The 27,954-nt window shown below is 40.3% G+C and overlaps 1 protein-coding gene across 5 annotated transcripts in view; it reads left to right on the plus strand.

Moving 5' to 3' along the window:
• Positions 1-27,954, plus strand: part of baz1a (bromodomain adjacent to zinc finger domain, 1A) — a 100,103-nt gene that overhangs the window by 45,789 nt on the left and 26,360 nt on the right. For all 5 annotated transcript variants that reach the window (XM_068039307.1, XM_068039305.1, XM_068039306.1 and 2 more), the window contains exons 17-24: positions 1,184-1,314; positions 1,679-2,395; positions 3,437-3,603; positions 4,689-4,879; positions 7,367-7,515; positions 10,543-10,632; positions 22,419-22,666; positions 22,771-22,985. In XM_068039307.1, coding sequence (XP_067895408.1) covers positions 1,184-1,314; positions 1,679-2,395; positions 3,437-3,603; positions 4,689-4,879; positions 7,367-7,515; positions 10,543-10,632; positions 22,419-22,666; positions 22,771-22,985 — 1,908 coding nt within the window. The remainder of the gene's footprint in view (positions 1-1,183; positions 1,315-1,678; positions 2,396-3,436; positions 3,604-4,688; positions 4,880-7,366; positions 7,516-10,542; positions 10,633-22,418; positions 22,667-22,770; positions 22,986-27,954) is intronic.

Genomic DNA, 27,954 nt, shown 5'->3' on the forward strand with positions numbered 1-27,954 from the left:
TGGGTGTGCAGGGCACAATTTCAAAATTTGCAGATGACAAAACATGGAAGTATTGTGACCTGAGTATAGTGGTAGACTTCAAAGGGACATAGGCTGGTGGAATGGATGGATGCGTGGCAGATGATGATTAATGCAGCGAGGTGTGAAGTGATGCATTTTGGTAGGACAAACAAGGAAAGCCAATATAGAATAAAGGATACAATTCTAAAGAGGGTATATGTGCACAAATCATTGAAGGTTGAGAAAGTGGTTAAAAAGGCATGCAGGATTCTGGGCTTTATAAATAGAGGCATAGAGTATTATTCAATTCTGGTCACCACACTTCAGAAATGGTGTGAAGGCATTGGAGAGGGTGCAGAAAAGATTTACGATAATGATGTCCCTTATCCCTGGAACCAGTTATCTGGATAGATTGAAGAAGCTATGGCTGCTCTCCTTAGAGAAGAGAGGGTTGAGAGAAAATTTGATAGGTGCTCAATATCATGAGCATTTTGAACAGAGTAGATAGGGAGAAACCCTTCCCATTTGTGGAAGGGGCAAGAAACAGAGGAAACCGATCTAAAGTGTTTGGCAAAAGAACCAGAGGTGACACAAATCTTTTTACGCAGCAAGTGGTTAGGATCTGGAAAGCACTGCCTCAAAGTATGGCAGAGGCAGATTCAGTTGTGGCGTTCAGAAGGGAATTGGATAATTATATGAAGAGAAAAGATTTACAGGGCCACAGGGAAAAGGCAGGGGAGTTGGACGAGCTGCGTAGCTCTTGCAGAGAGCAGGAATGGACAGGATGGACCAAATGGCTTCCTTCTGTGCACTAATCATTCTATGATTCTGTAACTGGAGGCAGAGTCTTTGATATATTAAAGTCTGAGGTACAGATTTTTGAACTATAGGGGAGTCTAGGGTTATGGGGAGCAGCGGGAAAATGGAGTTGAGGCCAAAATCAGATCAGCCATGATTTATTTAATGGCAAAGCAGGCCTGACTGACTGGCATACTCCTATTTCTTGTGTTGTGAGGGCATGATGAATTTTCGCTTGGGTTGAGGTAATGGAATGTGACTGGAACAGTACTCCAGGAAAAGAAGAACATTTATTTGGTGTTTGGGGGGGGGGGGGGGGGGTGGTGGAGAAATAAAGGAATATATATGTGCTTTCTGGTAGTAAATGTAGTTTTTTCTTTTATAGTGAAGAGGACATGACTCGGGAAGAACTCGATACCAGCACAGAGAGCCAGGAGTCTGCACACAAGGATAGAGGGCATGATACAGCCACAGAAGATGAAGAAGAATTGGGATCAAGTAAAAGGGATCAAAAAGGTTGAACCTTGAATTGCTATTTCCTGTATTGATTCATTTTCCACCATGACATGCCCAGGAAAAAATGCAAACATTTTGTTTCAAAATTTAGTTCCTTTTTAAAACAACAATTGGTTTATTACATCAAATCTCTATTCACCTAATTGTTAAATCTGTTTTTGTACTTTTTGATGGAATTGAATCAGTATTTGAAAGGGAAATATAAAATAATACAAAAAAGAGACACGTCTGATTAATGTCTCTGTAATTAGTACTAAACATGGACATTGTGCCAAATGACCATTTCTTGTGCTGTAATGTTTTAATCAATATGCTATGATACTGTATTTTGAGTAGTTATTAGGATTTTAATTTTTGTGTCTAGGAAAGAAAAATCAATTTGGGTTTAAAAGTACCCAGAATCATGAGGAAACTGAAGAAGCTATGGTAGAAAGGAAAGAAATCTTAACCCCAGATGAAGAGGAAGCTTTGAAACTTGAGCATCAAAAAAAGGAAAAAGAACTTGGGGGGAAGATTCAAATTGCTACATCCTGCACCAATATTCTCCCTTTGGGGCGTGATCGTATATACCGTAGGTATTGGGTCTTAAATTCTGTGCCTGGCTTGTTTGTGGAGGAAGACTATGACGGCTTGATGGAGGACATGTTGCAGCCTTGTCCTGTCAAAACTCTAGGTGAGATCTTGGAGTCTCAGGGAAATAAACTTTATGATGAAGCACAAGGTAAGGAATCCTCAGGGAATGGAGATTCAGGAAAGATGGACCAAAAGCAGCACGAGCCTCATAACAAAAATGTTTCTCAGGACCAAAACTCCTCAGTTTTTCCTTTGCAATCATCGCAGCCATCTACCTCAAACCAGGACCAAATTCTTAACGCCAGCTATACAGCAGAGTTGCATAGGCCAGTAAACAAGCCAAATCGATGGTGTTTTTATTCGTCGCCAGAACAGTTAACTCAACTGCTTGAAGCACTTAATTCCAGGGGAAATAGAGAGAACTCTTTGAAAGAAACTCTTCTCCAGGAGAAAAGCCGACTAACTGAGTTCCTTACTAACTTTCCTGTGGAAAGATTCAACATTCCAGGTAAGATCTTTGCGATCTCACTAATTAATTAGCCTCAACATATTCTTAGACTTGAACATCAGAATGCTATTAATATTTACTTTACCTTCAGAAGCAATGGGATATAAATTAATACTTTTAGATAGGTAGGTAAAAGGTAATCCATAACTTGAAGTGATCTGTAATACCCGAGGGCTTTATTGGCATTTTTGGGTAACATTTTGTTTTGATTAGTGTAACGAAGTTAAAATTCTGTTTGTGGCTGCAGCATTTCAGTTGCCCACAGGCTAATGAAGTTTTCATGTTTTGGACAGCTCCATAGTGATTCAGTTGATTACAGTTTTGTATTGGTTTTCTGTCTGCATATGGGCTACTCATTATTATAACAATGAAACATGAATTTATAAAATGGCCAACATTCTATCTGCTAAGGATTTTCCTATTTCAGTAACTATAGTCTGACACTGAAAACAGATGTGTCCCTTTATTTTTGTGATTGACCATTTTTATGTTTGGTAACTTGATACTTAATATCAAAATACCAACTAAAAGCTCTGTTCAATGTTTCACACAGTAATGTGTAGTTAACTCAATAAATTAACAGCTTGCATTAGATTGGATTTCCAACCGACCAATAGTACTATAGGTGTTCAGCCAATGACTGATCACTTGTTTCATTACAGGAGTGATGTCAGCTGTCTTGTGTCGAATCATATCTGAGTAATTGAAATAAACACATGCTCTACTAAGCTTGAGTTAACTGGCTTAATGATCAGTTTACTATTTTATACTTTAATTCTGATTAATCCTGGTCTTTATGCAGGTGTAGAGCTACAAGAAATAACTTGGATTTTTAAAATGTGAAAATAAGGTAGAGAATTGGTAACTTTGTATCATACTGTAGTTGAATGTTGGGTGGGGTGGGGAATCTCACTTCAGTTCAAGAGGCAATATTAGCAGAGACCTGGTGTAAACTGGTATCAGCACTGGTGAGGGCGGGGCAGGAGCTTGATAAGTGCAGAGGGCGAATACAAATCAAGCCAGTACGATATTGATTTCCAGATAAAGCTCCAGTGGAGAACAAGAATGTTCGAAGTACTTTAAAAGGTGCTCATAGCACACAAGGCACTTCCCTATTATCTGCTGAGAAGCAACTTGAACTGCGATTGAAGGATCTGTTGCTGGACATTGAAGATCGAACCTGGCAAGGAACTCTAGGAGGAATAAAAGTATGTATGACAATATACAAATATAAATATCACCAGGGTTTGGAATTCTGTATTTTTATAATCTCTATATACAACCTTGCATATAGTGCACTTTCTGCATTTGTTCTGTTTAATACTTTCATCAGGTTTTCCAATAAATGTTCTTTTCTGCTTGTATGTTAGGGTTACTATTTCTTTGAATCCTTAACACTCCCTTTCCGATATGTTTTAATTGAAATTGAATTATTATAAAACTCCTTAAAAGATGGTATGATTTGTGGGAGCACCTTACCTGGTTAAGTTACGTTCTGACGATTAAGTATTAAGGAACCAACTGGAGTTGGAGAGAGCTCATACTTAGGGTGTGTAATGAAGCTCAGATTGTTTTAGAATAATTATAGAGCAATCTGTTGCAAATGGGAAGGGCAATAAAGGTGATAAGAGCTTTATGGGGAAGAGTCTGGGGAAGCAGTCTGAAAAAAGTAATGGATAACACCCTTTTAGAGAAAGGATGGGTTTTAAAAATGATTAAGATTAGAAATAAAAAGATAGTTGTCAAGTTGTCCAAAATAACAATACAGCAGTGGTTGTGGTGGAAAGCAGGTGCTTTGGGGTTTAAATAAAATGTGGAGCTCCAAATGAGCAGATAATTGAAAAGCAGAACCAGGAATGTATGGAGTAGAGCTTTCAAAAAAAACCACTAATGCAATAGTTTGCATGGAAGATTCAATTCAGCAGAAAGTGCCTTTTTAAAAAAAAAAACGTTATCACAAATGGAGCAAACTGTTTTTCCTTTGTACTTTTCATAAGGAGATGCTTGGAGCTTGTAGTGAAAGCAGCTGGCAATGCCACTTAGTCATTGGGCTGGAGAGGTAAGTATGTATGGATAGTTGGCCTTCATTAAGCATAAGTAGGTGCAATATTGTGACAACAGGAAATGTATATAGTGGTACAAATTTTACAATTACATGCTTGCCCAATCTTGTGTGTGCATTTATTTCCAATTACAGAATTGTGCATCAAAGGACATAGTTGTGAGCTTTGCAGTGCAACCAATTAGTTCATCCATTTTATATAGAATGCCAAACAAATTTTTCTGTGAGCAGGTGATGGAGCGGTGTGCGTGGAGAGCAGCACTGGAAACTGGACAATATGAATTATTGAGTGAAGCAGCACCTACACAAAATGGTATTCGATTATTGGAAAATGATGTTAAGGAAAATGGAACTATAAAAATTGAAGGGGAAGAGGCCAAGGAACTTGATGGCATGAACAATAGATATAACTCCAAAGACAGGTATAATTAATTTTTATTTTTTGTTTGTCAAAATATGGCCAGAGAAATTATGTCTGAATACTTATGCTCTAATAACAAGATGATACCAAAAATTGTAGAATTGCTTTGTTTTTGAGTGGTTGGGGGAGAATCTGTATTCTGTCTATTTCCAAACACTGGATTGATTTGCGCAAATCTACAGTAGTATTGACCCAAGCAAATCACGCAGTCATTGGTGATCTCAGCACATACAGCACAACATTATCTGCAGCTAGCACATTAACATATCTTGTTCCCTCTTGGCTCAGGTCTTTGTCACCGTATCTATGCCTGAAAGACACCTGGGGTTTATAAGTCCAGGTTAAGAAAACATTGAGTAAAATGTAGTGCCTATACTTATTACCAGGGATATAGTTTTAATGGCTAGCAAAAGGTTAAAGGCTTGAGTTTGGTTTCGAGTCTCCATTGTAGGTGCTACTGTTATTATCTGGTTGATCTTTTTAGAAAAAAATCAAGTGAAAAGGGATATGCTATCTATTCTATTGCTTTTCTGTGCTGAACTGGTATTGGGTCGCCTTGAGCAAATGTTCTCAGCGACAAATTTGCCTGTTCTTAAAAATTTCATGATTGTCCAACTTTCCTGGCTGTCTCAACAATAGTGGAGACTAACAAAATCGTGACCATAATGTTAACAAAATTCTGTTACGACCAGGTGAGAAAGGTGTCTTGGGGTCTTTCTCAGCCTTCACCTGGTCTTACTGTAACAGGATTTAGTTTAAACACTGTGTTTGAGCTCCCCCCTTGGTGAATCCTTGTTCACTACTTACTAAGTATAAGGCAAAGAAATGAGCACAAACAGGCTTTCTTAAGTTTAAAGAAGAAAAGTAACATTTATTAAAACTTAAACTCTAATTTGGTTAACGCCTACAGATACACACCATGTCCCGCTAGCATGCATACGCAATACGCAAATGCAAATAGAGATAGAAAAGAGCCGAAGAAAAATAGTGGAGAGGTTTGAGGCAATCTCTGAATACGGGTTTTTGTTACTCTGCTTCGAACTGGCTGTAGTCCTTGCTTGTAGGTAGATCTTGCTTTCCGTTGGGGCCCAGTATTCTTCTTAAACGGCACAGAGTGGCGCAGTGGTTAGCACCGCAGTCTCACAGCTCCAGCGACCCGAGTTCAATTCTGGGTACTGCCTGTGTGGAGTTTGCAAGTTCTCCCTGTGTCTGCGTGGGTTTCCTCCGGGTGCTCCGGTTTCCTCCCACATGCCAAAGACTTGCAGGTTGATAGGTAAATTGGCCATTATTAATTGCCCCTAGTTTAGGTAGGTGGTAGGGAAATATAGGGACAGTTGGGGATGTGGCAGGAATATGGGATTAGTGTAGGATTAGTATAATTGGGTGGTTGATGGTCGGCACAGACTCGGTGGGCCGAAGGGCCTGTTTCAGTGCTGTATCTCTAAAACTAAAAAAACTAAAACCTTGTTCACTGTAGGAGATTTTTCTCTCTCGGTGTTTATATGTCTTCAATGGATTCCGAAGCTGGTGAGATGAGAGCAGACAGGAGAGAGGTTTTTTCTAATCCAAGGGCAAACAGCTTTCTGTCCTCAACACTCTTTCTCCAATTTAAAGCTCCCCTGGTTGGCCAGCAGGTGGTCACGTGACCGACTGGTTTGACCAGGTCTCTTTCGTGTATTGGGGAGCAGGGACTGGTTCTTTTGTTCCAACACTTTGTGCTAATATGAAAAATGTTTTTCCAGTCAGGGATTTGGCAACGCCCTGTAATAGGCCTCCTTTTTTTCCCAGCAACAATTTTGAAATTTAATGTCCATGTGGCAAAATATATGTGTCTCATTCTTGGCAGGTGGGGGCCTGTATGACAATAACTAGACTTTTCTAAAGCCAATTTACATATGTTAAGAGTCTTGGGATTCTATTATATAAAACATATAGTCTGGATTTCCTGAAACCTGGAGCTATATCTAAACGGGGAGAATCGAAGCCTGGTTTTTTGTCATCCATCAGTTGGTCCTATCATTACTTACAGATTACTTGAAATATTTTCAGTTCAAGCTTAATTGCCTCTTCAAAGAATTTCAATACTTTCACAAATGTTCTTTGTCTCTCCAGATGTTTCCTCAGTAGATAGGTATCGTAATACAATTAGCATTCTAGGTTTCTACAGATCTATTTCTTCTTGTCCTTAAAGCATGCACTCTGAGCTCTATTGTAAATATGGGAAAATTCTTCACTGAGGATCTTTAGTTTGGTTTCTGTTTCAAATGCATTTATCTTTAAAGGACCAAACATCTTGCAAAAAAAATTATTCACAAACTACACCATGTCAGTCAAATGTATCTAAACTGTGAATTCATACCAAGGGATTGCTGATTATGGCAATGTAAATTTATGGCATTCTGAGAGACAAACAGCTAAACCTATGTGATACAAGATCACTTGTTGCATTGTGACACTGTCAAATACTTGTCTTTGGTTTATGATTCAGGCCTTTGGAACCCAAGACTGAAACAAGAATTTCTCTCTCTACCAGTGCTAGTACTCCACAACATGTCAACTCTGTGGTGCGTTACTTGGCTGTTGCTTTGCTTCAGTTGGAACAGGGAATTGAACGCAAATTCCTGAAGCCCCCGTTGGGTTGGTATCTTTGTTTTAAAAATTCAGAGCCTTTTGTATTTCAAATCTCCAAAATGCTTAAATCACTGGATAGGTACATGGATGATAGTAGTATGAAGGGTATGTAGGTAGTTTGATCCTAGAGTAGGTTAAAGGTTTGGCATAACATCGTGGGCCGAAGGGCCTGTACTGTGCTGTACTGTTCTATGTTCACTGATTCTAAAACTGGGATCCCATACTGTAAGGGGTTAATGGGGGAATTCATAGGATTTCCAAGGTAACTACTTCTGTTCATTTCATCTGAGTGGTTTTGTGCTTGACTTTTTAGGATATTTATATTGTACATTAATAAAACAAGTTTTCTGAAGGTTAACTCTATCTAAACAGAAGAATCTATAGATATCTTTTGAAAGATAAGTTGGGAGTCCCAGAATTTGCAGGAGGTCACAAGAAGGATCTTGAGTATATGCAGGGACTCGCACACCAATTTGGAAGCTAGTGACTTAAGTCTATAATTAGAAAATTATTGGATAAAACCAATGTGTAGTTAACCTTTCAACTGGCCCTTCCAAAGGGAACAAAATCAAGTTTGGTGTTGAACTGTTCTTGGTGGGTAACTAGTACTACCCATATATTCAATGCTACTAGTTTAGATTATTGAAAATGTACATTTTTGAAGGAGCCAGTATTAACAGTTCAGACATTATTTCTGACTGGTTTTTAAAACCCTGCATTCTTTTTACTCTTACTTGGTTTGGTAGTATCTGCATCTGGTTTTTTCCAGTGGGTGGTGATATAAAACCGTCTCTATAAAGGATGCTTAATTTTACAATGCCTTAGCGGTACAATGCAAAACTGTGGAATTTTGCTTTTACTGTGCAACCTAGCATTTATTTGAAACCGTATGATGCAACCATTGAACTAATTTGAGAGTGCTTGTTGTCGCAGTGAAAAGCCCAATGAAATTATGGAATCATCCTCAATTTCTGAAGACAGTTTTTGTGCTGGTTGTGTTATAAAAGTTTTTAATATTGCCATTCTCCTATCACATCTCCCCTCCTGATTTTAGAGCTAAAGTTTTTATTCCTATTCTGCTTTAAACATGTAAACTTGAATGTGCTTTCTGCCCCTTCTGCTCCTGCTGAATATGGGAGATCATTTTTCTTTCATGGGATGTGGACGTTGCTGGTAAGGCCAGCATTTGTTGCCCATCCCTAATTGTCCTTGAGAAGGTGGTGGTGAGCTGCTGCCTTGAATCGCTGCAGTCCATCTGGTGTGGGTATACCAACAGAGCTGTTGGGGAGGGAGTTTCAAGATTTTGATCCAGTGACAGTGAAGGAACAGTGATAGTTCCAGGTCAGGATAGTGTGTGACTTGGAGGGCAAGTTGCAGGTGGGTGGTCCCACGAATCTGCTATCCTTGTCCTTCTAGGTGCAAGAGGTTGCAGGTTTTGGAGGTGCTGTCGAAGGAAACATGGCGAGTTGCTGCAGTGCATCTTGTACGTGGTACACACTGCTGCCACTGCTTCAGCGGTGGAGGGAGTGAATGTTTAAAGTGGTGGATGGGGTGCCAATCAAATGGGCTGCTTTGTGCGGGATGATGTCAAGCTTCCTGATTAGTTTTTGGAGCTACATTCATCCAGGCAAGTGGAGGGTGTTCCATCATGCTCCTGACTTGTGCCTTGTAGATGGTGGACAGGCTTTGGGGAGTCAGGTGAGTTACTCGCTGCAGAATTCCCAGTCTCTGACCTGTGCTTGTAGCCGTGGTATTTTATGTGGCTGCTGCAGTTCAGTTTCTGGTCAATGGTAGCCCACAGAATGTTGATGGATGGATGCAGCGATGGTAATGGTTGAATGTCACTGGGAGATAGTTTGATTCTCTCTCACTCATTGGAGATCGCCATTGCCTTGCACTTTGTTCCTGTGATTTTTGTTGTCCTATAGGCATTCTTAACATGAGTGTTGACTGGCTGTCCTATGATGGAAGCCAGGGGATAAGAACAGAGCTGGCTGTCTGTTCCAGAGGTCCACTATTCTCTGGGACAAGAACCACCTTCTGATGTCTAGCCTAGATCTGGCTTTGCACAACTTAAAATTGTGGCTCCCTAATCGATTTAATTGGAATAAACAGTCTACTCAAACACACAATCTGTTCCCTTCATGTATTCTTGTAAATTTCAATCAGACCATCCCTAAGTTCCTCTAAAGTGTACAATTCCAGCTCTTTTAGCCTATCTTGATAACTCAGATGCTTTAAACTGGAAATTAATCTAGTGGCTCTCCCTGCACCCTTTCCAAAACACTTAACGCCCACCATATGAGGAAACCAAAACTGAGCACAGTATTGTGACTGAGGCCTTACCGAAGTCTTTTACAAAGATAAAATGGCATGATTTGTCTTGTCCGTTATCCTAATATATGCACCAACATCCTAGCTGTAACTTCATAGCATTGCTCATGACCCTTTAGAAATTTAGGCACCAGAACATCTAGGTGTAGATGGCATCAAATGTGGCTGCAATATCTCCACGATTAAATAACTCAGTAAGCTCGTATATGTATGCATAACAATTCAGCAAGGTAGCACCTGTACAATTGTGTGCCAGTAAGAATTAGTGTCTTCATAAAATTGGCTCAATAAAACTGTGGCACTATGCAAAAATCTCATTGGTTGGCAGAAATGCACTTAATATTTAGGCCTTCTCTGCCCCCCGCCCGAACACACATCTGCAAAGTTTTGATGTGATGACCAAGGTGCAAAAGCAACTAATTTATTGCATTCTTAAGATTGTTTAAAACTGACCACCTTCTACTTTCAGATGTGGAAAGTACAAATCTACAATTATTTGTTGACAAATTTTGTGTATCTTGTCCAAAAATGTCCAGCTGCATTTTGGAAAGTTAAGATCTACATTGCAAATGGGCTCGGTTTACCAATAAGACTCTCTTGTCGTTGCAGTTTGTTCAGTTCAGCTTTTAAGAGTCTTGAAGATTTTAAAACTTTAATTTTCAAATATCATTTGATTAGAAATCCTTTCACTTCAAACAGGAGACTCAGATGATATAAAAAAGGAACAAAAGGACAAAAAGAAGAAAGATGATAAGAAAAAGAATGAAGATCAATCCAGTGAAAAAGATGGTGTGTATTTAATAAGTGTCCTGAGTCACTTGCCAAGAATGCTAAGTATGTTCAAGTATAAATGTTTGGTTTGAGCTTGTTGGTGGAGAGTTAGGACTATATTAAGAACTGTTTAGTAAAAGACTTTTAAAATATTTGCTTGCAAATGCCAGTGAAATGGACTCTCTTTACCACGTGATTAGGTTATCCACTGTTAATGGCACCAAATGATGCATGCTCAGCGAGGGAGGTACAATATGTGATGTAAATCACTTTTGTTTGGGTATGCAGCTGGAGTGGTAATTTAACAGTCCCAGTTTTTCAGATGTGCCGATTCATGAAAGTGAACGACATTTTGCAGATCATCCTTAAATGGTCATATACAGTAATTGCCAAATTATTTACTGTGGCTGAACTACAATTTACGCTTTCATGTTAAGTATAATGCACAGGACTCTGACAATCTTTGTGTGTTACTATACTCCTCTAGTTGATGCATTATAATAGAATATTTTTGCTATTTGCAATGACAGTTAAGTTTCTAGCATTGTTTTGTTACATGATTTTTGTTGTCAGTACTTTCTTGCATTAATGGAATATTGGTAAAGATTGTTGGGAAGGAGAAGGAAGCTTGCTATAATGAAGATTAGTTGTATTCCACATTGCAGCACATCGCAATTTTACTCTGTCAGAAATGAATCTTATGTCACAAACTGTAGTAAGACATGGAAGCAGAATCCATATCTTAAATAATTCCTTTTCGTATTGCTGGAAATAGAGACAATAATACCTTGTAGCTAGCATCTGAGAAATTCTAAAGTTGGATGAGCGTTTAAAGATTTTCTTGTATAACTCTGATTTTGTAGAAAATCTGCATTTAGGTGTAATTCTTTCGGCTGAGAAATAAATCGCCTGTCAATTAGAAAAGCAATAGCTCTGAAATTTATTTTATTTCTTGATGGCTAATTTACCCCATAGAGAAATTTTAAACGAGCGCTTGGTTTAACAGCAATTGTAATAGTGATCAGTGAAGGATTAACCCAATCACAAAATGGCCACAAGACTCTTTAGATTTGAGTAAGAATTTTCCAGTAATACCTTTATATTTTAAAAAGTCTTGTATGTAAATTTGAGAGCTAGGTTGTATTTGGAGGAACAGCTACTGGTAGATATAGTGAAGTAACTTTAGGAGCATCACTTATAAAAAGATATTTCAAGGTAAGCACAACTTTACAGAATTCTTCAAAATTCCCAGGCCCAAGACTTCAGAATAAAACTTGCATTACAGTTAGCCATCCAATTTTACATATATAGTTTCAGATTACTGCATCAAAATTATGAGGTCATCTGGTGACTGGTTAACCAATGGAATAATGTGCTCTTAAGTATTGCTGAAAACAGACATTTTTGAGTATTGAAAATAGAGAACATTATGTCAAAACTTTTTGTCTTGCACTCATCAGGGCAATCCGCAAGAATAACCAATGTAAGGGAAAACAATGACTTAATACTGTATGAGAAGAGTGCTGATTGGTTGGCAAATGAACTCTGGTAGAGGCGGTGCCATGGAGAAGGCACTAGTTTATGATGACTGACGGTTAACTGCCAAGCTTTGTTTGAAATTTAAACCAGGCAGCTTGACTCTGGTCAAGGCATTGCACTGAGGGATGAACCAGCGAATGGCTGTCACTTATTTTGCTTAGCTGCAACAGGTGCAATGTGTGTACATGTTCTTTCTGTCTTCAAAGTACAGGGCCCTGTGTATTATATGTAGCTTCCAGTACGCACAAATGCCCCACACTGCGAGCCCGACTGAGAATCTTAAATTGGTTGTCAAGGTAATTCTTAGCGCACTGAGGATTATTTAACAAATGCTGTCCAATCGCGAAATCACATCTAATGTTGGACACTTTGTTTTAAGTTTTGCAAACACAGGCTGGTTGGGTGCAGTCTGTACCTTGCCTGTTGCGAATAGCGGAAGGGACATGTTTGATATGATCCGCCAGTCTTTGGGATGTATGGTCTACATACCTAGCATCACACTGGCATTGAAATTCCTATACCACATTCCTCATTTGTTTGATAGGCAGAATGTCTTTTTGGCTAGATGGCAGCATCCTGTTGGTGGCAAACACCACATGTGTTGCTACTGCAAAGTAGCAGCGTGAAACATTTGCCCAAAGTTTTGGGGAACATTACCCTTCCAGGGTAATTTGAGGTAGCCTGGGCACTTTTCAGGGCCGAAAATGACGGCCTTAGGCCCGTTCATAAGTTTGCACAATATACAGCGCGAAATGATGTGATCAGGGTAGCCATTGTCACGCAGGATACCTTTGATTCGCCCTATTTCAGAATCAAGCCTGCATGGTGAGCAAATGGCTCAGGCCCAATTTACGAGGTTGTAGATAAAGCCAATCGTCACTAACCGGATGCTGCCATCATGCCAAACAAATGAGTAATGTGATATATGAATTTCAATGCCAGGGAGATACTAGGTATATAGGCCGTATGTCCCAAAGACTGGCGGATCATATCAAACGTGCCCCTTCCGTTGTTTGCAATGGGCAAAAGGTACAAGGTCGTACCCAACCAGCCCATGCTTGGACACCGTTTTGAGTTTTGCAACATTCGATGTGATTCCACGATTGGACAATGTTTGCAAAATTCTCTGCACTAAGAATTACGCTGACAACCAATTTAAGATAGTCAGTTGGGCTCACAATGTGGCACCATTGCGCATACTGGAAGCTAAATATATTAATACATGGGCCCTGTTCTTTGCAGACAGAATATGTACACACATTGTGCCTGCTTCCTAAACAAAATAAGTAACAGCCATTTGCTGGTTCATTCCTCATTACAATGCCTTGACAAATCAGAGTCAAGCTGCCTGGTTTGAATTTCAAAGAAAGCTTGGCAGTTAACTGTCAGTCACCATAAACTGGTGCATTTTCCATGGCAATGCCTCTGCCAATCAGTCCACTTGCCAACCAATTGGAACAACTTCTCATAGTATAAATTTGTTGCTTTCCCTTACATTGGTATTGTTGCAAATTGATCTGATGACTGAAAGATGAAAAGCTTCAACAAAATGCGTCTGTTTTCAGTGATACTCAAAACTGATCATAAGTATTACAGCTAAGTATGACTACAGGTTATAGTTTTTTTTGCATGGAGGTGCTAGTTTTTTGAATACTAAGTTCTAACATGAAAATGTTGCCTTAGTGTCTTCGGTTTAATTGTGAGCTTGTGCAGTGTGTGTGTGTGGTTCCATTTTTCGTGTAGTTGACCATATTACATATCAATGAAATTATCAAAGTTCAACAGAAATATAGGCCTTTTGTCACCAAGAGCTAAAATATATCAAGATGTGACATGCCCAGTCTTACATAGTACTGTATGTCTGGACTTGTTTGTTCAAGGTCAAAAATAAAAGTTCAGTGTAAGGAGAAAGTTCCACTCAAAACACCATACTAAACACCTTTCTAAATATCACAACACAGGAGTGATGGGGATAGGTTAGATACATATTTAGTTAATTGGTTAGTGCTTTTTTCTTAGCTGAATGATTCAATCAGCTTAACTAAACAAACTGTTTGAGGTTATTGTTACCACGCTCATCATGTGCAGATCCTATGCCATGTGGGAACTCCAGACCATTTTGTGGGTCCTGGAAAGCACAAATGGAGGAAGTGATGGTTGTGGTTAACTGCTTGAGTTCAGAGTTTGAGCTTGGTGCTGAGGTCTCTACAGTGCATATGAAAAGCTGAGTGTTGTGGACAGCACATTTCAGAAGGTGGTCACCATGCAGCTGGAGCGAGCTTAGGAAAAGGAGGAGTGGGGACCACTAGGCAGATTAGGAGGAACAAGCTGGTATTCACTGAATACCAATGAGCATGAGGACACCCCAGCACTGGGCAGTCAGAGGCAAATCCATGGTACTGTGGGAGACTTGGCTGTACAGTGGGGTACAAGAAAGTGTAGCAATGCAGTTATAAGGGAATTGTATAATGGGGGTAAACGGGTGTTTCTGCAACTGCAGTCATGAGTCCTGAATGGTTGGTTTGTTGTCTCCCTGGTGCAAGAAAGTACCATAGAAAAGGGTAAAGGATATCAGTAACACTTTCAGGGCATTCTGTGAGCGGAAGGGGAAGCAACCAGAAGTCTTGGTCCATGTTGGAACCAATGCCTTGGGTAGGGGGGAGAAAAGGGCTGCGGTCCTAAAGGCAGACTTTCAGGAGCTAGGAAAAAGAATAAAGAACGTGACCTTAAAGGTCTGGATTACTTACAAAGAAACAGGAAAATAGTGCAGGTATTTAGAAAAGTGGTGCAGGAGGGAAATCTTCAGATTTCTGGGACATTGGAAACAGCTCTAGGAAAGAAGGAACCTGTACAGGTTGAATGGATTGTACCTGAACAGAGCTGGGACCAATGTACTCACAAGGAGGTTAAATGGTGCTAAAGAGGAGGGTTAAACTAATTGGGCTGGCACTAGGACAGAGGGGAGAGATGAGGATCAAAAACTAGGAAAGACCACCAGCAACAAGACAAAGAATAGTGCAGAAAGACCAGAAATTAGAGGAAAAAAAGCAAAGCCAACTTGTTCTGTGTTGGAATGCATGTGTGTTAATACAGGGAGCATTAAAATACAGTTGATGAGCTGCAGGCAAACGTTGCCACATGGAGGTTATTATATAGTGGCTATAACAGAAACCTAGCTTAAAAATAGACAGGAATTGGAGCTTGACATCCCTGGCTATCAATGTATTCAGGAGGGATAGCAAAGGCAGAAAAGAAAGAAAGGGAGGTGGCTGTATTGATAAAGTATAATACAGCTTTACGGAGGGACAATGCACTAGTGTGCTCAAAGAATGAACGTATTTGATTAAAGTTAACGAAACGAAAAGGAGCTATTACATTGGTGGCTTTTTACTTTAAACTATATTGAGAAGCAGATTGAGCAAACTGGAGGAAAATTTCAGAAATCTAAAACACAGCAGTAGGGGACATTAATCACCTTGGTGTAGACTTTGGGGTGGGGGAATTGCACGGAGAGCAGAATAAAGGGCAAGGAGGGTGAAAAGTTCCTGAGGAAATGTCCTTAATTAGTATGTTTCTACCGTAATAAAAAAAGAATCCTGAATCTGGTTCTGGGGAATGAAGTAAGCGAAGTGGAGTGTGTTTCAGTGGGAGACTGTTTGGCATTGGAGTAATCGTAATCATAATATAATTAGGTTAAAAATCGATATGGAAGGGACAAAGAGAAATTAATGGTGAAAATAGCCAACTGGAAGAGACAATTTGTGTCCAGTCTGCTTGAGCTAGATTGCTTCTCAAATCAAAGATTGGTCAGGAAAACAGTAAATGTGTAATGGCAGACCTTCAAGGTGGAGAGAGGGTACAAACCAAGCATATTTCCGTAAGGAGGAAAGATGAGGGATCCAAAGCTAAAGGTTGCTGGAATGCAAAGAAAATATAGGTCAAAATAAAAAGGAAATGGTTTGACACATCAAATCTAGGATACAATCGAAAACCATGTTGAATAGAGCGATCTCGGGGCAACGTTCCCTCTAACTTATTGGAGTGTGCGGCGATTTGTTTATGTAATGACCTATTAAAATTTTTTTGCATGTCTGTGCATGTGCGATATTTCAAAGTGGCCAAATTGTGCGTGGCATGTGTGGAGTCTTTCGGGTTGCCGTGTGACTGCGCAGCTTGGAAGGAACATTGGTGCAAGGGAAAATTCAGAGGGGATATAAGGAGTTGGAGAGAACATAAAAAAAGACAAGCAGGTAACAAAAGGGAGCCCAAAAATCTTTAAAGACATTATAAGGATAGTCAAAGCAATGGTGTGCCAGATGAGGGACAATAAAGAAAATTTCCTTGTGGAAGCAGAGGGCATTTCTAAAGTACTGAATGAGTAATTTTCATCTTCTCATAGTTATAGTTAATGTCGCAGTGGAAGGTTGGGGGCGGTGTGGTGGTGTTGGGGAGTGTTGTGATTGGGCCATGGAGAAATCCATGTAACGGATATGTAACAGTTCTGGTTCTGCACCTTATTTGGGGTTCCTTGAACAAGGCAAAACAATTGCAAACAATAGTTTTGACCTAACAAATTAGAAGATATATTAAGTAACACAATTATATTTAACAACCAGGCAATACTTTACAAGTCACACACTGTCTTTACTTCTCGCAACACTTGGACACAGTGGATGCTAGTTTTGGCCTCCTCTCTCCTCTCTAGTGTGTACCAAGGGAACCTGTGCATGAACATTTAACCCTTTCTTGGAGGTTTATACCCCTAACTGAACAACCCTCTTTTGGTCTCAGGTGCATTGATCATTTCTTATTGGTTTCTTAATGTGACAGACACCTAGGGCAGTACTATCCCCCTATACAGTCCCTTTTTGCTCTCTAGCGATAAGGGACCCCATGTTTTACAGGAATTAGGGTTATGTGATTTCTAACTTTATCGCTGAAACTCAAGGATACCACATGATTTCCACGAGTTCTGCCTAATCACTGCAACCTGGGGAGACCACATGATTTCCAAGAATCTGAACCCTGGGAGAATCTCATGGTTTCCAGGAAAAGGGTCTGCATTTCTTATAAATGAAATTATTAGGGGCGAATAATGTTTTCAACTATGACAATGTAAGAGGGTACATAATGTATAAAATATGGCAGCAAGATTTCAAAATACACTTGATATGTGTGCATTGATAAATGAATCGGAACATAGTTCATATTCTTACAGATAAGAATAGATAGAAAGGAGGTGCTGCACAGGTTATTGAATCATAGAAAGTTTAAGGCACAGAAAGAGGCCACTTGGCCCATCGTGTCTGTGCCGGCCGAAAAACAATCCACCCGTTCTAATCCCACCTTCCAGCATTTGGTCCGTAGCCCTGCCGATTACGGCACATGAGGTGCGTATCCTTTTGAATGAGTTGAGGGTTTCTGCCTCAACTACCCTTTCAGGCAGTGAGTTCCAAACCCCCACCACCCTCTGGGTGAAAAAACTTTTCCTCAACTCCCCTCTAATTTTTCTACCAATCACTTTAAATCTATGCCCCCTAGTCACTGACCTCTCTGCTAAGGTGAATAGACCCTTCACCTGCACTCTATCCAGGCCCCTCAAAATTTTGTACATTTCAATCAGATCTCCCCTCAGCCTTCTCCATTCCAAGGAGAACAACCCCAACCTATCCAATCTTTTCTCATAGCTGCATTTTTCCAGTCCTGGCAATATCCTCGTAAATCTCCTGTACCCTCCAGTGCAATTACATCCTTTCTGTAATGAAGTGACCAGAACTGCACACAGTATTCAAGTTGTGGCCTAACCAATCAATTATCCAGTTCCAGCATAACCTCCCTGCTCTTATATTCTATACATCTTGGCTAATAAAGGAAAGGATTCCATATGCCTTCTTAACTACCTTTATCGACCTGCCCTGCTACCTTCAGGGATCTGTGGACATTCACTCCAAGGTCCCTCACTTCCTCTACACGTCTCAGTATTTTCCCACTAACAAGTAACCCGTCCAAATGGGATGCATCATAGGTTGCTGATGGAAGCTAAGGTGGCGATAGCAGGAGCTCTGGCCACAATCTTCCAATCCTTCTTGGATGTGGAAATGGTACCCTGCATAGAAAATGTAACTGCAGACAATCAGTCTCATGTCAGCAGTGGGGAAAACTACTAGAGATCGTTATCAAGGATAAAATTAATTCTCACTTGGAGAAGCATGGGTTAATAGTTAAAGGCCTTTCATGTCTGACAAACCTGATTTGAGTTCTTCGATGAAGTAAGAGGGTTGATGAAGATATTTCAGTAATATTGTATATGCAGACTTCCAAAAGGGACTTGATTAGGTACCACGTAACAGACTTATTTAAAAGATAGTATGTGGTGTCAAAGGGACGGTGATAATCAGTGTATATAATTGGCTAAGGGGTAGGAGGCAGTAGTGGTGAACAGATGTTCTAACTCCAGAGAAGTATGCAGTGGAGTCACTCGGGTGTAGGTATTAGAATCATTGTTTTTCTATATAAATGACCTGGAGTTGGGGATCAGAAGTTTCGTTTTTAAGTTTGCGAATGATACAAAACTTGACAATATAGTAAATAGTGAGCAGCATAGCAGACTTCAGGAGGACATGGACTAATGAAATGGGCAGTCACATGGCAGATGCAGTTTAATGTTCAGAAGGTGTGAAGTGATGTAATTTGGGAGTATTGAAGGAGGTGGCTATAGAGATAGTGGGTGCATTGGGTGGTTATCTTTCAAAAGTCTATAGATACTGGATGGGTTCCTGCAGACTGGAAAGTAGCAAATGTAACCCCAGTATTTAAGAAGGGAGTGAGAGAGAAAAAGGAGAACTACAGACCTGTTAGTTGACGTCAGTAGTAGGCAAAATGTTAGAATCTATTATAAAGGTTATGATAACTGGACACTTGGAAAATAATGATTGGGCAGAGTCGACATGGATTTGTGAAAGGGAAATCATGTTTAACAAACCTGTGGGAGTTTTTTGAGAATGTTACTTGTAGCATAGATAAAGGAGAACCAGTAGATGTGGTGTATTTGAATTTTCAGAAGGCTTTTGATAAGGTTCCACTGAGGAGGTTAGTAAACAAAATTAGAGCACATGGGATTGGGGGTAATTAGATTAGATTAGATTAGAGATACAGCACTGAAACAGGCCCTTCGGCCCACCGAGTCTGTGCCGACCATCAACCACCCATTTATACTAATCCTACACTAATCCCATATTCCTACCAAACATCCCCACCTGTCCCTATATTTCCCTACCACCTACCTATACTAGTGACAATTTATAATGGCCAATTTACCTATCAACCTGCAAGTCTTTTGGCTTGTGGGAGGAAACCGGAGCACCCGGAGAAAACCCACGCAGACACAGGGAGAACTTGCAAACTCCACACAGGCAGTACCCAGAATCGAACCCGGGTCCCTGGAGCTGTGAGGCTGCAGTGCTAACCACTGCGCCACTGTGCCGCCCTGAATAATATACTGCCATGGATTGAGAATTGGTTAACAGAGTAGGAATAAATGGGTCATTCTCAGAGGGCAGCCTGTTATTAATGAGGTACTGCAAGGATCAGTGCTTGGGCTGCAGCTGTTGACAATATATATAAATGATTTGGATATGGGGACCAATTGTAATATTTCCAAATTTGTGGATGACAAAACTAGGAGGGAATGTAAGTTTGAGGTTGCAAGGAGGCTTCAAGGGGATTTGGACAGGCTAAATGGGCAAGAACATGGCAAATGGAATATAATGTGAATAAATGTGAAGTGATCCACTCTGATAGGAAAAACAGAAAGGCAGAGTATTGCCTAAATGGTGAGAGGTTGGGAGGTGTTGTCCAAAGAGACCTGGGTGTCCTTATTCATGAGTCACGAAAAGATAGTATGCAGATGCGGCAAGCAATTAAGAAGGCAAATGGTATGTTGGCCTTCATTGCAAGGGGATTCGCGTACAGGAGTAAAGATGTCTTGCTTCAATTGTACAAATCCTTGGTGAGACCGCGCCTGGAGTATTGTGTGCAGTTTTGGTCTCCTTATCTAAAGAAGGATCTACTTTCCAGAGAGGGAATGCAACGGAGGTTCAGCAGACTAATCCCTGGGATGGCAGGATAGTCTTATGAGAGATTGCAGAAACTGGGTCGGTGTACTGTAGTTTCCAAGAATGCGAGGTGATCTCATTGAAACTTAAATTCTTACAGGGCCTGACAGGGTAGATGTGGTTAGGCTGTTTCCTCTGGCTAGCGAGTCTATAACAAGGGAACAGAGTCTCGGAATAAGGGGTAGGCCAAGTGTGGAGAATCGGTGGAATTCTCTATCCCAGAGGACTAGAAGCTCAATCATTTGAGCATGTTCAAGACAGAAATCAATAGATTTCTGACTGCTAACGACATCAAGAGATATGAGGATAGTGGGGGGAAAATGGCGTAGAAGTAGATGATCAGCCATGATCTGTTTGAATGGCAGAGCAAGCTCGGTGGGACAAATAGCCTACTCCTATTTGCTATGATGCTATGAAACAAGATGGAGAGTCAGTATAATCTAAATATAAATTGGCCATTATAGATTGCCCCTAGTGTAGATAGGTGGTAGGGGAATTGAGGTAAGGTGGGGACGTGAGGACGTAATGGGATTAATGTAGGATTAATATAAATGGGTGGTTGATGGTCGGCACAGACTCAATGGGCCGAAGGGCCTGTTTCAGTGCTGTATCTCTAAATAAATAAAAATAAATATTTTTTGAGTTGAGCATATTCACAAATCTTTCAAGGTGGCAGGGAAAGTTGATAAGGTAGTTAAACTATAGGGAATACTTGACTTTGTAAATAGGGGCAGTACTTAGGAAAAACAAGGAAGTCATGCTTAATCTTTATAACTGCATCTGAACTGGAGTACTGTACAATTCTGGGCACTAAACTGTAGGAAGGATGTCAGGCATTGGAGAGGGTACAGAGGAGGTTTATCAAGATTATGCCAGGAGTGAAGGACTTCAATTATGTGGAGAGATTTGAAAAGCTAGGATTGTTGGCCTTGGAGCAGAGTAGGTTAAGGGGAAACCCAATAGAGGTATTTGAAATTGAGGGGTTTTGATAGAGCAAGTAGAGAGAAACTGTTTCTGACAAATGGGTTAGTAACCAGAGGTTATTTAAAATAAAATGAGTTGTAAACAGTTTTTGCCAGAGAGTATTGATCTGGGAGGTAGATTTAATGGCAGGCAACTAAATCTATGCTTTCTGAATGTCTTGGCTTACATAGGTACGACCAAACGTTTTACAACTTCCAAAGAATTGGAGAGCATCAAAAAGACTAGGTTGATTAGAGAAGTCTGACAATGTTAATAAGCTACAGTGCTCTGATAGGGACCATACACTTGAAAATCAGGAATAAAGGTGTTTAAAGCTCTGACTTGTATTTCTGGAATATATGTATCTGATTCGTGTGTTTTTCTTCAGAAAACCGTTTCACTAGTTTTTAAAACACGAGGGCTCTTGAGTTATTTGCATGCAGAAAATTTAATTTTTGCCACATCCTGCTGATAGTTACTTTTGCTGTCTTTAGTATTGAAATGCTATTACATGGAGTATCGTTAAATGAAGGCTGCCATGAAATGGGAAAAGTAAATGTAAATACACTGCACAGTGGCGCAGTGGTTAACACCGCAGCCTCACAGCTCTAGCGACCCAGGTTCAATTCTGGGTACTGCCTGTGTGGAGTTTGCAAATTCTCCCTGTGTCTGCGTAGGTTTCCTCCCACATGCCAAAGACTTGCAGGTTGATAGGTAAATTGGCCATTAGCAATTACCCCTAGTTTAGGTAGGTGGTCGGGAAATATAGGGACAGGTGGGGATGTGGTAGGAATATGGAATTAGTGTAGGATTAGTATAAATGGGTGGTTGATGGTCGGCACAGACTCGGGCCGAAGGGCCTGTTTCAGTGCTGTATCTCTAAACTAAAACTAAAAAAAATACAAGATTTCAAAATCTGTTCTGTGGTAATATGGTTGGTGAACTGTGGAAAGCAAACTTGTGAATGAATAAAAGCAAAATACTGCGGATGCTGGAATTCTGAAACAAAAACAAGAAATGCTGGATTCACTCAGCAGGTCTGGCAGCATCTGTGGAAAGAAGCAGAGTTAACGTTTCGGGTCAGTGACCCTTCTTCGGAACTGACAAATAGCAGAGTTAACTTGTGAATGAAACTTGTTTTCAAATTCTGATAAGTGACCTAAATAACAGCCTTTAATTGCATTTTAGATGCTAGTGATGGTGGCAAAATGCAGAAGACGTTATTAGATCGCTGGAGAGAGTCGCTTGTGGCTTGTACTAGCTTAGCTCAGGTTTTCATTCATCTCTCTACACTGGATCGCAGCATCGTATGGGCCAAGTCTTTGCTGAATGCTCGCTGTAAGATCTGCCACAAGAAGGGAGATGCAGAAAACATGCTCTTGTGTGATGGCTGTGATCGAGGGCACCACACATACTGTTTGAGACCAAAGGTTAAGGTTTGTGCATAATACTTTTCTTAAAACAGAATATTTATATTCAGTATAAAATTTAATTCTGGTTACTCAAAGTGAAGTTCTTTAATGTGGCCAATTTCTCTTAGATCATTCCAGATGATGATTGGTTCTGCCCTGAATGCAGACCAAAGCAGCGGTTTCGCCGTCCGATGGCCAGACAGAGGCCATCATTGGATAGTGAGGAGGATGTGGCTGACGTGGAGGAATTAGAAGAGGAGCTTATGGAAGCAGAGAGTGAAGAGGAGAAAAAGGAGACAGCGGAAGGCAAGGAAACTGAAGACGACAGTGTAATGGAAAAGAGGTATTAAGTGTAAAATTGTTTTTAGGCATTTTGCTATGGTTTGTGATTTTGTTGATTATTATAGGATATCAATATCACCAGGGGAACTTGAGTATCCAACATAATTCCCCAAATGGTATCTGTAGTCCAACTTTAGAGGCAGGTACAATTGGTAGTCTGTCCTAATTTCCCATAATCTAGTCAGCAGTCCCACCAACTTTAAAATCTGCATGTCTGTTGTACACCATGTGCTCTATGGAAAAGCTGAGCTGTTGCAGCAAAATCAAAGGTACCTAATGGGGAGGGTAGTTAATCAAGGTCCCCCTGTGTAGGACTGTCTGTGTAACAAACTGATCTAAAGTTGATAGGCATGAATGAGGGAAGGGTGGGCTAGGAGAAGAGGGAGGTCTGTGATTATCTATTGCATTCCACTATCAGTTACTTTTTGTTCAGTGACACCCCAAATTATGCTTTGTTGTCTAAGTGTCCTGTATGTTTAAGGCTACAATGGTTGCAGGTAGTGTTCATTGTTACTGATTGGAAAAGCTGCACAGGTATAAGAAAACAATGTGGCATTCCATACTCTTACAAGTGTTATCACATGATGCTATCATATCTGCTGTACAAAAATAATCAAACAACTTTGGCTTCCTCTCCAGTGCATCAAATTCAAAACTCACTTCATTCAAATCCAAACATCCCTCAGTAAACTTCTACTTGAGAATTATTGCATGTGTTGGTAGATTGCATATTTTATCCAATTCGCCAAATATTTGAAATATTAGTGACAACAGTAATTACATGGAATTAAATTTGATAGCATCAGTCCCCTGCTGAATAAAAAAGGTACACATATGCACTTGACCCCATTCCACCAACCTATGACCTTTTGAAGTTCTGCACTATCCTCAATGTTTATGATGCTTCCAAGCTTCGTATCATCTGCAAATTTTGAAATTGTGCCCTGTACATCAAGGTCTAAGTCATTAATATACATCAGGAAGACAAAGGGTCCTAACACCAACCCCTGGGGAGCTCCAGTACAAACTTTCCCCCAGTCTGAAAATATCCATTAACCACTGCTCTGTTTCCTGTCACTCAGCCAATTTCGTACCCATGTTGCTCGTGTCCTTTATTCCACGAGCTACAACTTTGCTCACAAGTCTGTTGTGCAGCACTTTAGCAAATGCCTTTTGGAGCGGGGGGTGGGGCACACCATGTACACCACATCAAAGTATTACCCTCATCAAGCTTCTCTGCTGCCTCATCAAAAAGCTTAAGCATGTTAGCTAAACACAATTTGCCCTTGACAAAACCGTGCTGGCTTTCCTTAATTAACCTGCATTTGCCCGAATGACTTAATTTTTTCCCAAATTATCATTTCTACAAATTTCCCCACCACTGAGGTTAAATTGACTGGCCTGTAGTTGCTGGGATTATCTTCACTGTTTTTTGAACGAGGTGTAACATGCAATTCTCAGGTCCTCTGGCACCTACCCCTGAGTTTAAGGAAGACTGGAAAGTTCTGGCCAGTGCTGCCTCCAATATCCATTCTCACTTCCCTCAGTATCCTTGGATGCATCTCATCTGGTCCTGGTGTCTTTATCAACTTTAACCACAGCCAATTACTCCATCAATTTTAAACCCTTCAAGTGTCTGAATTACCTCCTGTTTCATTATGACCTGTGCAGCAGCATCTTGGTAAAGACAGATGCAAAATATTCATTTAATACCTCAACCATGCCTCCACCTCCATGCGTAAATGCCCTTTTTGGTCCCTAATCGGCTCCACTCCTTTTACTACCCTTTTACTATTTATATGTCTATAGAAGACTTTGGGATTCCTTTTTATGTTAGCTACTAGTCTCTTAGTTGCTTTTTCACTTCCCCTCTGAATCTTCTATATTCACAAGAAATAGGAGCAGAAGTACATCATATGGCCCTTCGAGCCTGCTCCACCATTCACTACGATCATGGCTGATATTGGGCTTCAATTCCATTTTACTGCCTGCTTCCATATTCCTTGATTCCCTGCAAGACCAAAAATCTACCCAGCCTTAAATGTATTTAATGATGGAGTATCCACAACCCTCTGGGGTAGAGAATTCCAAAGATTCACAACCCTTTTGAGTACAGTAATTTCTCCTCATCTCAATCCTGAATGATTGGCCCCTTGTCCTGAGACACTGCCCCCGCATTCTAGATTCCCCAACCAGTCGAAATAATCTGTCAACTTCTACCATTTCAAGCCCTTTCAGAATCTTGTATGTCTCAATTAGATCGCCTCTCATTCTTCTAAACTCCAGAAAATATAGGCCAAATTTACTCAGCGCCTCATCATAGGACATCCCCGTCATCCCAGGGACCAATTTAGTAAATCTTCGCTGCACCGCCTCCAGTGCAAGTATATCCTTTGAAATGTGGAGACCAAAACTGCACGCAGTATTCCAGGTGCAGTCTCACCAAAGCCCTGGACAATTTTAGTAAGACTTCTTTTATTCCTGTGCTCCAATCCCCTTGCAATAAAGGTCAACATGCCGCTTGCTTTCCTAGCAACCTGCTGCAGCTGCATGTTAACTTTGTGAGTTCCTTGTACGAATACCCCCAAGTTTCTCTGAACATCGACACTGACCAGTTTCACACCTTTTTAAAAGAAAATTCTGCTTTTCTATTTTTATAACCAAAGTGAACAAGTTCACACTAGTCTAGATTATACTTCATTTGCCATCTTGTTGCCTACTCACTTAGCCTGTCTATATTTCTTTGCAGCCTCTCTGTGTCCTGCCCGCATCTTGCCTTTCCAATGAGCTTTGTATCATCAAACTTAGATACATTGCTCTCTGTCTCTTCATCCAAGTCATTGATATAGAGTGTAAATAGCTGAGGCCCCAGCATTCAACCTGGTTCTCAGTTGTATTATCCACCTGACATCTGTCATAAGAACTCTCTTTCTTCTTTGTCTTAATCTCTCTCTTTAATCATCCAGAGAGCTCTAGATTTGTTTGCCCTAACTTTCCTCCTCTTGGTAATATACCTTGACTGTGCCTGAACACTCTCCTTTTAAGGCAGCCCATTGTTTTGCCTGCCAACCTTTGATTGCAATTTATCTGCGTCAGATCCATTCTTGTCCCATTGAAGATGCCTTTTCCCCAGTTAACTATTCTTACTCTAGATTGTTCCTTGTCAATTTTCCATAGCCAGCCTAGACTTTATGATAGTGATCATTGTCACTTGATCACTTGGCTCACCTCATCTCCAAGAACCAGGTCAAGCATGCCTCCTTCCTCATTGACTGGAAACATACTGCTGTAGAAAATTTTCCTGAATACGCTCTAGGAACTCTTTCTCCTCTCTGCCCTTTACACTACAACTGTCCCAGTCTATATTCAGGTAATTAAAGTCCCTCATTATGAATACTCTATAATTCTTGCACCTCTCTAATTTCCTTGCAAATTTGTTCTTCTAAATCTCTTCCACTAGTTGGTGGCCGATAGATGACACCGAGCAATGTAAACGCACTTTTTTTTGTTCCTTAACTCTAGCTAAATAGATTTTGTACATAACCACTCTGGGACATCCTCTTTTTCTCCAGCACTGCCATGTTTTCCTTAATCATTACTGCCACCCCTCCCAGGTGGCTAACTTCCATTTTGTTGACCAATCTAGTCCTATCAAAATTGATGCTGTAACTTAACATTTAATATTTCTACAGAAGATGCCACACTTATAATTAGCATTTAAATTTTAGGGAAATGCCAGTTTGTTTCCTGTTGTATTAGTAACTGAATGTCTGGCTCGTAATTAGGCACTCTTGCTCCAAAATTGGATCAGTTTGCACTGGCCCTTACTCTACAGTTTGCATGTTGAGATCTGTTCATTTACAATTTGATTGTACTGAAGGTAACCCTATTCTTGCAACAGTGGGGTAGACTGCTCAGTTAGTTCCTAACTACATCAAAAGATATTTCAGAACATGGGAATAGGAGTTGACCATTCAGGCCCTCTATCATGTTCGCCATTCAATTAGATAATGGCTGATCTGTATCTTAACTTCATTTACCCACTTTGGTTCTGTAACCTTAATACCTAAAACCTAACAAATCTTAGTTCTGACATTTTCAATTAACCTAGCCTCAACAGATTTTTATGGAGAGAATATGGGATTACTGTAGGGTTAGTATAAATGGTTGGTTGTTGGTCGGCACAGACTCGGTGGGCCGAAGGGCCTGTTTCAGTGCTGTATCTCTAAATAAAATAAATAAATCCCAAATTTCCACTACTCTGTGAAGAAGCGCTTTCTGACATTGACCTTGAACATCCTAGCTCTAATTCCTTGATCTGGATTCTCACCAGAGGGAATAGTTTCTGTTCTACCTTATCAAATCTACCTTTAATCATCTTAAACACCTCAATTATACCACCACCTAATCTTCTAAACTAGAGAATATGCAACCTGTCCTCAGAATTTAACCTTTTTAACCCCAGTATCATTCTGGTGAATCTAGGCTAGTCTATATTTCCTGAAGTGTGATGCCCAAAACTGAATGCAGACAAGTCTAACTAGAGCTCTGCAGCTGTAACATAACTTCCAACCCTCGAGATAAAGCACAACGTTCCATTAACCTTTTTAAAAAAAAAAAAAATTGTACCTGTCGTTTAGTGATTTCTGTACTTGGATCCCTATATTTTCTCTACTCATCCATAGCTTCGCACCATTTAGTAGGTACTTTGATCTGTCTAACTTGGGTTCAAAATGGCTAACCTTACACTTTTCCAAATTAAACTCCATCTGCCAGTTTTGTCCAGTCTCTTAATCAGTGTCCCTTTGCAACATCCTGCTCCCGTCTATGCTATTTACTGTGCCACCTAACTTAGTGACATCAGCTGACTTGGATATACAGCTCTCCATTTCTTCATCCAAGTTGCTTATAACTGACGGTGAAAATCTGAAGCCCCAATACAGATTCCTGGGAATGCTAGTTAAATCCAG

The sequence above is a fragment of the Heterodontus francisci genome, chromosome 9 (assembly GCF_036365525.1).
Source record: "Heterodontus francisci isolate sHetFra1 chromosome 9, sHetFra1.hap1, whole genome shotgun sequence".
NCBI lineage: Eukaryota > Metazoa > Chordata > Chondrichthyes > Heterodontiformes > Heterodontidae > Heterodontus > Heterodontus francisci.